At 45.5% G+C, this 12,674-nt stretch overlaps 1 protein-coding gene and 1 long non-coding RNA gene across 5 annotated transcripts in view; one reads left to right on the top strand and one right to left on the bottom strand.

Moving 5' to 3' along the window:
* Positions 1-6,933, top strand: part of MVB12B (multivesicular body subunit 12B) — a 97,548-nt gene extending 90,615 nt beyond the window's left edge. For all 4 annotated transcript variants that reach the window (XM_083721246.1, XM_083721247.1, XM_083721244.1 and 1 more), the window contains exon 10: positions 5,204-6,933. In XM_083721246.1, coding sequence (XP_083577372.1) covers positions 5,204-5,290 — 87 coding nt within the window. In that variant the 3' untranslated portion in view covers positions 5,291-6,933. The remainder of the gene's footprint in view (positions 1-5,203) is intronic.
* The window catches only part of LOC310836266, a 221,257-nt gene continuing 214,029 nt past the window's right edge, over positions 5,447-12,674 (bottom strand). Inside the window, exon 2 of the long non-coding RNA XR_014559977.1 lies at positions 5,447-8,483. This is a non-coding gene — a long non-coding RNA (uncharacterized lncRNA). The remainder of the gene's footprint in view (positions 8,484-12,674) is intronic.

The raw sequence follows: 12,674 nt of genomic DNA, 5'->3' as shown, positions 1-12,674 counted from the left end.
ACTCTACTATTCAAATTATGCCCCAGTGTTTTTCTCACACTGCCTGCCTTCTTACATCTAAAGCAAGGGCTGGCCCTGCCCATCAGCTTCTTCTTCTTCAGGTCTCAGTATTGCCCTTGTATAACTCAGCAGCAAAGAGAATGGGAACAAAATCAGAATTAGTTGACTTTGCCTTTCATTGGCACCACCTCCACCTCCTTTTGGGGTCTCTCCAGATGCTCGTTGTACGGAAATCCACTTATCCAGACAGAAGGAATTAATACCCAAGTTGTGCCAAACACACCGTAGATTCAGATATCAAACAGCCTGACCTGTGTGTAGTACAGTACTACAAACAAAAAAGCAACCTTTAAGAAGCCTTACTTTCTGTGTTTTGCTGGTCCTTGGCAGCCACTTCACCAAAAACCTTGCTGGGAAGAAGGGGGAGAAATCAGACAAATAAGAGAACTTTTATTTTCATACTTGTTTTGCAAGGTTTTCCTAGATTTTCCTAGTTTTTCCCTGTCATTTGAAGGTTGAAATTCCATTATCGGGAACACATTAGATATTTCCCCAAAGGAACCAGTGGAAATCATTGACTCATTATGTGAACACTTGCCTAACAAACAATTTCCTGAGAATATATTGCATTCATATAGTGAAACCTGAATGTGCTTCTGATAAATAAACATAAGCTGCCTTAAATTACACTCAGAAAGTCTCAGTGTTAACCTGTGCTGTTGCATACAAACTGCCTATGCTAACACAAAATATTTTTTTATTACATTTATTTATTTATTTATTTATTTCCCACTTTTCATCCTAAGGTCCCAGAGTAGGTTACAGCATTAAAACACAATATTGAAAACAGCTTAAAATAGCAAAAAAAATAAGGTGGGTCAAAAAAATTATACACATAAGGTATCAAAAGCCAAGGTAAAGAGGTGCACCTTCAGCATTTGCTGGAAGCTGTATAATGAAGGTGTCATAAGGTGGGCGGTATTCAACAAAGAGCTCGCCTACACTTCCTCTTGTCCCAGGTCTGAGCGGTCTCTTGGTCACCCTGCTGTTTGCCACTCAGTCGGAACAAACATCATTTGGTTTTTCTGCAGATTGGCTTCTGTTCCAGTTCGCCAATGAGCAGTGGATTTCCCCAGGGGAAAGTGGCTGGACTGGCAGAAGTGTGGTTAAGCTCTAAATAAAAGTACTGGCCTGTGCAACAGGACCTTAACCCCTTTCCTGTCCCCTCCCCAAATATGCTCTGGAGGGTTGGGGAAAACTCCAGAACAGATTTGGTGGGTACCTTGCGGCGGGGGGGGGGGGGGGGAGAGAAAGTAGCTGAGTCAACTGCAAAGCAGGTATAACTTTCAATGCCATCTTTCTGCTTTGCTATGGCTCCCCGCTGAAGGGAGAGGAGAAATGCTGGACCATCCATGGAGGACACTGGACCACCCAGCAGCAGCTGGCCTTGACACCAGACTTCCGGGTGGGGAGGTTAAAGTGGGGAAAACAGTTGGTTTGATGTGAATGAGTTTTGAATTAGGAGGAGGTTAAGATTTTTGTTTTTTTTACGAATTAGCACATCTTAGTTGTGCTTTGTTTATTATTTGAGTATTTTTTTAAATGGATGTTACGTTATATGAAATATTAATATATTACATGATTGCCCCCACTTCCCCATGGTAATACACATTGTTTTATCTTTTTGCTGTAAGTTGCTTGGATACCTTTGGGTGACAAGTGACTAATGCGTCTAATAAAGGAAATGAATGAATGATGCATCTCTGTGGGGAGGGAGTTCCGCAGCTTAGGGGTCGCCACAGAGAATTACCCTCTCCTGGGCTGCCACCATCCCAAACTTCTGAGGGTGGAGGAACTACCAAGCCCAACCCCCTGCTGATTTCAGCACCTGAGAGGGCCTAGGGAAGTGGAGGGTCTTTCAGATGTTCAAGGCATTTGTGGGCTGTGCTGTGAGGATGAAGCCTGTGACACAAGTTATAGTGATGGCTGCTGCCCTAGACGGCTTTTAAGAGCAATGTGTGGCTGCTTAGACACATTCGTGGAGGATATAGGTCTACAAATGACTAGTAGCTGTGATGTTAAATTTGGGCAGTCTGTCTTCAAATGGCAGGTCTTTGTTGTCAGGGAATGACAGGGGTAGAGGACTCTTTTGACTGGAGGGTTCCAGGGTAGAAACAGCAATGCTAGGCTAGATAATAATAATAATGATAATAATGAGTTTTATTTATACCCCACCCTCCCCAGCCAAGACCAGGCTCAGGGCGGCTAACACCAGGTATAAAAATAATTGATTAAAATACAACTTAAAAACAAGATTAAAATACAACATTAAAATGCAGCCTCAATTCAGTAGAAACTCAAATCAAAAACTTTTTGGGGATGAAAACGTCAAATCTTCACCAAGGCCAGCTATCCAGACTGGTCCTGCGTGGGCCAGAAAAAAGCCAGGGAAGTCCCCAAATAGGAGTTCCATCCCAGAAGGAGAAAGGAAAAAGGAAAGGGGGGGGGGGATCAAGTTGATTCCAAGCCAAAGGCCAAGTGGAACAACTCTGTCTTACAGGCCCTACAGAAAGAAATCAGATCCTGCAGGGCCCTGGTCTCATGAGGCAGAGCGTTCCACCAGGCCGGAGCCAGTGTTGAAAAGGCCCTGGCTCTGGTTGAGGCTAATCTGACTTCCTTAGGGCCTGGGACCTCTAGGGTGTTGCTATTTATGGACCTTAAGGTCCTCCGTGGGGCTTGAAGATCAAGCTGTTCTTACAACACTAGTGACCTCAGCTGCCTCCTCTTAATCTGGAACCAGCTTTCCCTCTTTAACAGCAAACTTCAGAGGTTCCATGCCAGCATAAATGGCACAGAAATTGGGCTACCGTGAATGAAGCAATGCTTGTTTGATGTGGAACCTAAGATACGTAGGCATACGAAACTATTTTTTTAAAAAGCCAAAATGCGACGGAGGCCCCTAAACCCAGACCCCCTGAAGGACTGAGCATGCCCAGTGGCCTCCAGAAGCCACAGAATGTTCAGCATTCATACAAGTGAACTGGCACCCTCTTATTGTATGCTGCACGAAGGCATGGCTGAGTAGCTGGTTGGAGTCTAGAGCAGGAGCACTCTTGTTAGGAGGTGAGAATTCCATTGCAGTGGCGTGTGGGCAGCTCCACTCTCAGGACACCAATACTGGCTTACCCTGCAGATTGCAGCATGTGCTTTGAACCCTCAGAAATACGCAAGAGCCTATTAATATTATTAGCAGGCTTCCTATGGTCGCAGGTAATGCTGGGCTAGATGGATCTCTGGTCTCATCAGGAAGTAAGATGGGACCAGCCAGTAAGAAAACAGTATTTAGTATTCAAATATTTACTTTTGGTGTTGCACTGTGGTTTGACCACAAGGTGGCAGTATTTCTACATGTACTGTTCTTCAGACTAGGCTTTGGAGTAAATGCTGATTTAAGTAACAGCTCAATGAAGACACTTCTCTGGTTTAATCCTGTCTGGCAGGAGCCAAGGGCTTTTAGGGACATCTGCAGGAACAGATGATTTGGAATCCTCCACACACACCCTCCCCAGCTGAAAGAACTTCCATGTGTTGAGGAGATGGTTGTACTTACTCTGACATTGCATGTCAAAAAAAAAATAAAATCCTTAGGCCAAATAGTTTAATGTGGCCCCCAGGCCTCTCTGTCTGGCTCTCAGAATTTTTCCCCAGACCAATTTAAATGTTAAAGCTTTGTGCACTAGCTTGGTTCCTTTCCGTCTTCCATCCAGGGAAGCCAGAGGCAAGAACTCATTTCAGCCTGGAACAGAAGCACTCAAGCAAGAAGGGTGCAAAGCAGGGCCAGTGAGGGATATACCGTATTTTTCACTCTATAGGACGCACTTTTCCCCCTCCAAAAATTAAGGGGAAATGTGTGTGTGTCCTATGGAGAAAATGCAGGCTCCTTGGCTTCAGCGATAGCAACACAAAGCCTCCGAAGTGCAGAGGGAGAGCTCCCCCTGCGCTCTGGAGGCTTCGCGTTGCTTTCGCTGAAATCCCCGGAATGCAGCGGGAATTTGCGCTGCGCTCCGTGGGCTTCAGGCAGCTATCTGCAAGTCTTCGGAGCGCAACAGGAATTCCCGCTGCGCTATGGAGGCATGCAGATAGCCGTCTGAAGCCTGGAGAGCGAGAGGGGTCAGTGCACACTGATCCCTCTTGCTCTCCTGGCTTCACTTCACTGGAGAGGAGCTGCACAGTTTTCCCTCTCTGCACAGCGCCCCTTCAGCAAAGCGGGAGGAGAAATGGAAGGGGCTCCGTTTCTCCTGCCACTTCGCTGAAGGGGCGCTGAGCAGAGAGGGGGAGAATTTTATTTTTTTCCTGTTCTCCCCTTCCTATGGTCCGGTGCGTCCTATTGAGCGAAAAATACGGTATATGGTTTTGAATGAGTGCCAGATAAAGGGGAGGGCCAGATTTGGCCCCTGGACCACAACTACCCTACCGCTGAACTAACACTCCCTCCACACACTCCCCACCCCAAAATCACTTAAGGAGATTACCTAATTTAGGGATTCTGGTCACATCTACACCTTACATCCTTCCTTCCTTCCTTCCTTCCTTTCTTCCTTCCTTTCTTCCTTTTCAAAATCATAATATGCACTTCCATAAAAATACAGCAAGGAGGAATGCAGCAGATAAGGATAATATGAGCAAGAGATGTATGAAACTATAATTAAAAACATCAGTAAGTGCTAATGGGTTGAAAGGAAAAATATAATGATGTAAAGACCTGACTAAACCTTTTTATCTTCTGGAAGGGAAGGGTGCTTCGTGCCAAAGCTCTATTGGTAAGGGGTTCCACAGGCCAGGGGCTGCCACATGAAAGACTCATTCCCTAGAGAAAGCCAACCAAACCTCAGTGGCTTCACCACCTCCCAAAGAATCTTGGGAACTGTAGTTTAAGGGTGCTTGGGTTTATAGCCCTGTAAGGGGGCAAGCTACATGTCCCAGAATTCTTTGCGGAGAAGCCATGTGCTTTAAATGCATGTGGTGGATGATGACCTAAGCCTCTCTTTGTTACCCAAACACAAGTCAGGATCTGCCTGGGAAAAAAGTCTGCTTTAAAATCTCTAGGTGTCCATTCCTCAGCTGCCTTGCCTCTCTTGATGGTTGTGTGGTGTGGCTTATCTGTGAATCCAGCTCAACACATCTCTATTTCTGTTTCCCACAGTACGATTACAGCTTCCGGACAGAGCAGAGCGCTGCAGCCAGGCTCCCCCCGAGCCCCACTCGATGCCCACAGCTCCAGCAGTCCTGAAGCCCCCACCCCTGGGTGCCACGGAGAGGGGAAGCACATGTACTACTGAGAGGGGAGAGTGATTCCCCTCCTCTCCACGTAACCTTTTCCCCAAACCCCTTTATTCTCCCCTCCCCACAAAAGCAGTGTTACTGGAACCCTTTCCAGCAAAGGGGACTCTCTCTTTCTTTCTCTTTCTTGTGTCCGATGATTTGTCGCTGTCTTTGTACAAAATAACTGGATAGGATTTATTTCTTCTTTGTTTCTCTCTTTTTATTTTTGATATCTCTTCCTGCTTCAGAGATTTTGATTTGGCTGTGTTAACCCTTTTCATCAACTGTCTTGACCTCCCATATCTCCTTTCAGGGTCCACTCTGCATCATAACCGTGCTAACCAATGTGTTGGATTGATGGATGTGTTGGTCCATTGCCTTTTTTATGATGATGTTTGCTTTGTTTCTGATAACTGGTTCTGCCAGGTTAAAATCCATTGAAGGCATCTTTCTCCAAAATGCCTTGCGCCATCTAGGAAGCCACAGCCACCTCATCTGTGGCTTTTAACAGTGATCTCCCAGCTCATTCTGGAATACCGCCAATCCACTGCAGTCTTACTGCTCATGTGGGACTCTAAAATCACAGCATATCATTGGTTCTAAACTTGTACCTCAATCTCTATACAAGGTTGAGGTTTATGTCTGGACTGAACAGAGACAATAAACTGGGTTGTGCTCTTGGTTGGCTGGTGTTCTTCCATAACCTGTGACAGTTTCACTCGGCACTGGAGGAGGGAAGAAAGTAAATGAGAAAAGCCAACAATTTTGCCTTCTTTGCCATGAAAATCCCACACAGCCAATTGTTTGCAGTTGAAAATGAGCTGAAGACCTTTTGTGGCCTGGACTTCCCTCTGGCTCATGAAGAAGCCTGGAGATCCTCTCCCAGTCCCACTAGCAAAGCCATTCTTCATCCAAAGATCATGCTATCCACCTTACTTGGTTTCCAAGGCCTGTTGGTGGGGGGGCGCTTCTTTTTTCCAGCTGAAAAGAAATAGACCTAGATGTTTGCCTGGAAGTGTGGGAGATGTTCTGTGGTGCACTCTGTCTATCTGTCTCTGAATGCAGACTGCCTGCAAAGATGTCCAGACTTCCATTCTCTCCCCAGAAATACTTGAATGTGGCAGCTAAGAAAACAGCCAATCAAAACATGCCGGTCGCAGCAGCTGGCTCCTAAAGTCTTTGTCTCCCCTATTGGCTGCTTGATGATGAGAGCGACCACCATGTGTGCCTCTGGAAGCCTCCTGAGAAGGGAGTTAAGACTTCAGTTCACAACAAGTCTGGTCCCACTTCGCCAGTCCACGGACAACTTTAAACTTCAGTCTCCAGCATGCTCACGACAAGTGTCTTGTTCGAATGCATGTCTTGGTGAAATCTGTTAACTGTATTATTATTTTTTAATGTTATTTTGGAAAGCCTGTGTGATCTCATGTGCTGCTGTTTGAGAGTCCCTGCCGGAGAGAACAAAATGTTTTTGAGGGGCAGCAAAGAGGGGCAGGATTATTACCACTTCTCCCCACCCACTGCCCTCTTCAGGTGGAAAGGTTCAGCTGTGTAACATGTAAATAACGATTGTCTAACGGTCTTCAAATTAAAACACGGTGGTCATAGAAAGGCAGCTGCTCTTGTGAGTTGTTTGGCAAGCATGTTCTTTAATTGTTCTTCCGAGGTTAAGTGCATGGATGAAAGTTAATATAGACATACCATCTCCCTCCTGACGGTGTGGGATGTTCCTAGTACTTTATTATCTGTAGCCCTAATCTCCCATATGGCTACTATTCTATGTCTAACAAAATTCAGATTTTTCCTATGATGACGACTTCAATGCTTTTTTGAAATACCAAATGTCAAATTCTTTTTAAAGTGTCTTTTTTTTTCTTCTCTTCTTTTTTGGTGCCTCTGCTTTGCTGATGCCCCAAGCATGTGCTATAGGCTGACCCAGTACTGCTTCCAATCCAGAGTTATAAGAATCCTCTCCAGCCCAAGTGGGTTGGCAGATCTGAAGCTTTTTGGTGGACTGAGTTGCTGCTGCTTCATTCACTCACAGTTCACAGCAGTGTTTACTTGATAGTGTTTTCATGGGCCTTTCTCTCCTCCAGGTTTTTGACACACATTGCCCCGCCGACTTTATCTGGAGAATCCGTCTTCTAAAGCAAGGGTGGGGAAGCAGTGGCCCTCCAATAGCTGTTGGACTACAACTCCCATCATCCCTGACATTGACCATGCTAGCTAGGGCTGATGGGAGCAGGAGTGCCACAGGTTTCCCACCCCTGATCTACATGCTGCTGTCTTTGTCACTGTTCTCCCTCAGCTGTTTTCCCACTCTGAGCCCCAAAGATTACCCATGGAGCAGCAAAAGCTATGGCTGGAATGTACCACTTGAAACTGCAGGTGGGGACTCACATCATGGACTATTCCCCATCCAACACATACACAAAAGCCAATCTAGCCTGTCAGGGGAAAGTCTAGGTTACCCCCTTTTGATCTGACATGCTAGGTGACGGGATTATTGTTGGGGGTCAGGTCCACAAAAAGGCTTACCACCTCAGCTGAGAACTAGGCCCTATGGATCATTAGAAAAATGAAATGGAAAAATGAAATGAAAAAAATAGGTTGATAGTGCCAGGGTGATTATATTGAAGACCAAGGCCCTTTTCTTACAAACCTGGAAAAAGCTGGTGCGTTGGAGCCTGCCACTGTTAATTTTTCCTGTAGGGGGCAGTCTGTACCTAAAATGAGAGCGTACAGAAACCATGTGAGTCCCCCCCCCCCCATTCCTTGTTGAGAGGCCCACAGAGACTTTCACAACCAGCCCTTTATCTACTGGAAAAGCACAGGTTTACCCTTGTCTTCCCCCAATGGAGGTTGCTGGTATAGCATTCAGTGTGTTCTGAACAGCCTACATTGTCTTGAGGCTTTTTCAAACCATGACAAATGCGTTTCACAGGTAATGCTTTGTCTCAGAAAAAGAAAGTGATGCAAGCTGTCTGTACATTGCCAAATGCAACAATTTGCGCACACATCCCTTTTGTTGTGTGCACACATGTGCAAGTCTCACTGACCTTTTTAAGTGCTTCCTGTGGGTCATTCCAGCAACCGCCATGGGGGGAGACAAAGGTTCCTTGGCATTGGCCATGTTTTCATCTAGAACAGGGGTAGGCAACCTAAGGCCCAATCACCTTCTAAATCCAGCCCGCGGACGGTCCAGCGTGTTTTTACATGAGTAGAATGTGTCCTTTTATTTAAAATGCATCTCTGGGTTATTTGTGGGGCCTGTGTGGTATTTTTACATGAGTAGAATGTGTGCTTTTATTTAAAATGCATCTCTGGGTTATTTGTGGGGCAAAGGAATTAGTTCATCCCCCCCCAAAAAAAATATAATGCGGCCCACCACATGGTCTGAGGGACAGTGGACCGGCCCACAGCTGAAAAAGGTTGCTGACCCCTGCTCTAGATGTCAGAGACAAACATGAGACAAAGCACTGGGCTGGATATAAGTGGTGTTACTCCTGTGATTTTATAGTGGCTGAAAAAAGTGCAGCTGCAGTTGTGAAAATGATTCCCAGCTTTCCTCAGCAATGCTGATGCCACGACTGAATGCATTAAGGAGCATCTGATAGCGCAAATGGGTTTAAAATTCACTGGCAGAGCACCTGCTTTGCATGCAGAAGATCCCAGTTTCAGTTTATGACAGGGCTTGTAGAGACCCTCCTGCCTGAGACCCTGGAGAGCTACTGCAAGTCAGCGTAGACAGTACTGTGGTACAGTGGTACCTCGCAAGACGAAATTAATTCGTTCTGCAAGTTTTTTCATCTTGCGAATTTTTCGTCTTGCAAAGCACGGATTCCAATCCAAAAACCCCCCAAAAAGTTTTAAAAGTTTAACTTACCAAATGGCTGCAAAAGAAGTTTTGGAAAAGCTTCAAAAATCACCAAAGTCTTCAAAAAACTCAAAAAAGGAAACAAACTTGCAAGACGTTTTCGTCTTGCGAACCAAACCCATAGGGAAATTCGTCTTTCGAAGCAACTCAAAAAACAAAAAACTCTTTCATCTTGCGAGTTTTTCGTCTTACGAGGCATTCATCTTGCGAGGTACCACTGTACCATGGGTTACGAACTTAATTTGTTCCGGAAGTTTGTTCTTAACCTGAAACCGTTCTTAACCCGAGGTACCACTTTAGCTAATGGGGCCTCCTACTGCCGCAGTGCTGCCAGCACGTGATTTCCATTCTCATCCTGGGGCAGAGTTCTCAACCTGAGGTACTACTTCTGGGTTAGCGGAGTTTGTAACCCAAAGTGTTTGTAACCCAAGGTACCACTGTACTGAACTAGAAGGGCCAGCGGTCTGTTTCGGTACAAGGCACCTTCCTGTCTTCAAATCTGTGGAGTAAATTGGTTATTTTCCAAGCAGATATGGAAGACAATCTTCCATTAGGATTGGGTTGATTGTGACTCTTCAGGAGTTGCTAGACTACAATTACCATCAAGGTTAACCACCGGCTGTGCTTAATGTGTGTTGGGAGTCTGGCTGTGCCTGCTCCAGATGTTGTCGATGTGCTTCCCAGGTGCTGCTCCACTGCAGCTCCTGTCGTACCTGAACTTCGGTTATAGTTGCTGGGGCTAATGGGGGGTTTTGTTCACCAACATTTGGAGGGCACCACAGAACACCCCCAAAATTGTTGAGCTGTTTTGTTTTTTTACAGAGACGCTAAGATCCAGAGCAACGGACGTATGGCAGCCCTACGACTTTCGAACTGGAGAGTCACACAACCCCAACCCTAACCCCCCCCCTTTAATGATTAAGCTTGGTGCTCTGTTTTTATATATAAAAAAACCATCAACTGTGGTTCTGTTTTGCCCAGGCGACTTATGAGTGCTCAAATGTAAAATGCATTAACAAGAAGTTGACAATTTTTTATGACATCAGATCATACAGGCAAAAAGAAACACTTTTTTATGCAGTTGGGAATCTTCAGTTGTATTGTATTTGTGCGTGTGTATGTGTGTGTGCATATGTGCGGTGTGTGTGTGTATTTTTAAGATGCTATGCATTTTATTTGTGATGGGACATTGAAAGTGGATTAACTCGTTCATTAATTAATCCTATTAATATTATCCTTTCATATTTATTTTAGATTGCCTTCCTTGTATTTTAAAAGGGAAGTTTGTGTCTGAAAATTTAGCCTGTATTCTTAATATAATTTGTTAAATAAAAGTTTTAACCAGTTTCATTTTCCTCTTCTTCTTCTTTGGAGTTTTGAATTTTGGTTCAGGCGGAGGCATTGCATGTTCAAATGCTTCCCCCACCTGCTGCTTGTGAAAATCTAGCAGCTCAGGAAGAAGTGTACTTCTAACCTAGGCTTCTCCTTAAGATGCTAGGGCTTTCTTATTTAATGTGGTTGGCCATTCAGATACGCAACTCATCCATCTGCATTCTGATCTGATATTTCTCCAGAGTGTGGTATGTCTGATTATCGGTTGCTGGGAAGCACGAGTGGCGTGAGACCTGTTGCACTCAGATCCTGCTTGTGAGCTTCCAAGAGACATCTAGATGGCCACTGTGAGACCTGGATGCTGGACTACATGGGCCTTTGGCTTGATCCAGCTACAGTGCTTCTTACATTCTTATAATAGGCTTTGGGGCTCTGATCTTTTTGGAGTACCTCCAAGGAAGATGTGCAGGCAGTATTGAAAAAGGGAAAGCTAGTACCTCAAGGATCAGGTTGGGTTAGATACTCCTCCCTGAGGCACTAGCTTTCCATACGAAGGAAGGCATTTGTGTTTAGAGGAGTATTCTCAGACAGTCTGAGTGTTCCGATTAGCATTCCATCCCAATTTGTTGCTCATCAAGAAGCAAACATACTTGCTCCTACCATATTTCTATCCAACAACAAAAGTAGGCAGGGTCATTGGGACTTACACTTCAAAAGAAAGAGAGAGAGAACAGTTTCAATGCATTAATACTTAATGCCAATAAATTGTTTTAAAAAAGAAATGCTATAAGCTCTTGGCCTGATTTCAAAAGCCCTTCTCAGGCAGTTCGCTCAGACCTCCAGCAAGAATGGTCTGTCCCTTTCTTAGCCCTTTTGGGGTCGGAGTACAGTTTGAGAAAAATCAGTGGAGGGGGTAGGAGAAAGAAGAAGTAGGCCCCTCCTGATCTTAGCTGTGGGTCTGCCTATTGCTGGTTTTGGCCCTTTCCACTACTAGCATGTGGCTTCCAAAAGATTACCCCCCCCCCAAGTGCAGGGATAGCCAATGTGGTGCCCTCCATATGTTGTTGGACTGCAACTCCCATCAGCTCCAACTAGCATGACCAATGATCAGGAGTGTTGGGTGCAGTTATGAGACTGATGGGATAGAAAGCAGAGAGCCCAACAGTAGGTGGCCCAGAACCAACTAATTATAGTTCTGCCCCCATCCTCCTCCCTGCTGAATTCTACAAGGGCAACACGGAGACTAAGGAGGTGGAAGCTGGCAGGCATTGTGAGCCCCTGGGCTGGTTGTAAGAAAGAAGGTGAGGGCCGCTGTCTGTCCAAGGGCAGATTGAGGTTGGTGGGGCAGTGCCCCATTTGCCCTAATGGACCATCCTCCACTGGAGTGCACCTCCTTGGTTACCTCAGCTCTATTAAAATGTTCTAAACAAAAATTAAAAAAAATTAAGTTATGGAGTAACCTGAGCCCAGGGCGGGTGTGGGATAAAAGGCAAACTCTTCACCAAGTCCCATTGTCCCAGCCTTGTTTTGGCCTAAAAGCTTAAGTTTCAGAATCCACCCAGTGCATTTGATGAATCTAGTAGAACAAGTTGTTAAAAATTCCAAGTGGGGAATTCTATGCTGGAGCCAACTCTGTTGATCCAGTTTTTTCCTTGGCCTTCTTCATCTCATTCCCCCCGTTGCTTCTTCCGCACGTCACAGAGCAACCTGGCAGCCAGAGAGGGGATTTCATCACTCGCTTGGCCACCCAGGCAGTTTCCCCCTGTTCCAGCCTTTCCTTCTTGAGGCTGGGCAGACGCAGGGTGTGGTGGCCCCCTTGTGTCTCTGTGTGGTTGCATGCTTTGGGGTGCGGGTGGGAATATAAAATGGAATTATTTGGGGTGGGGCAGGGGGGAAACAATGCTCTATAATCGATTCAAGAATTCAAATGACAAAGAGCATTAATTCAAAGCCTATAGGAACAAAACACAGTTTTAGAATAGACAGGGATCTGGACCAGCTTTTGTAGCTTGATGGCTGTATGGCTAGGGCAAAATGCGAGTAGAGGGCTTATGGCACAGTGAGTGAAAGAGCCTGCTCATGCCTTCAGGATAATTCTGTGGCATGGTCTAGTACCGCACAGTTTCAAACCACTTAACTGACT

The sequence above is a fragment of the Podarcis gaigeae genome, assembly GCF_964106915.1.
Source record: "Podarcis gaigeae genome assembly, chromosome: Z".
Lineage (NCBI taxonomy): Eukaryota > Metazoa > Chordata > Lepidosauria > Squamata > Lacertidae > Podarcis > Podarcis gaigeae.
This window is presented reverse-complemented; position numbering and strand designations above follow the sequence as displayed.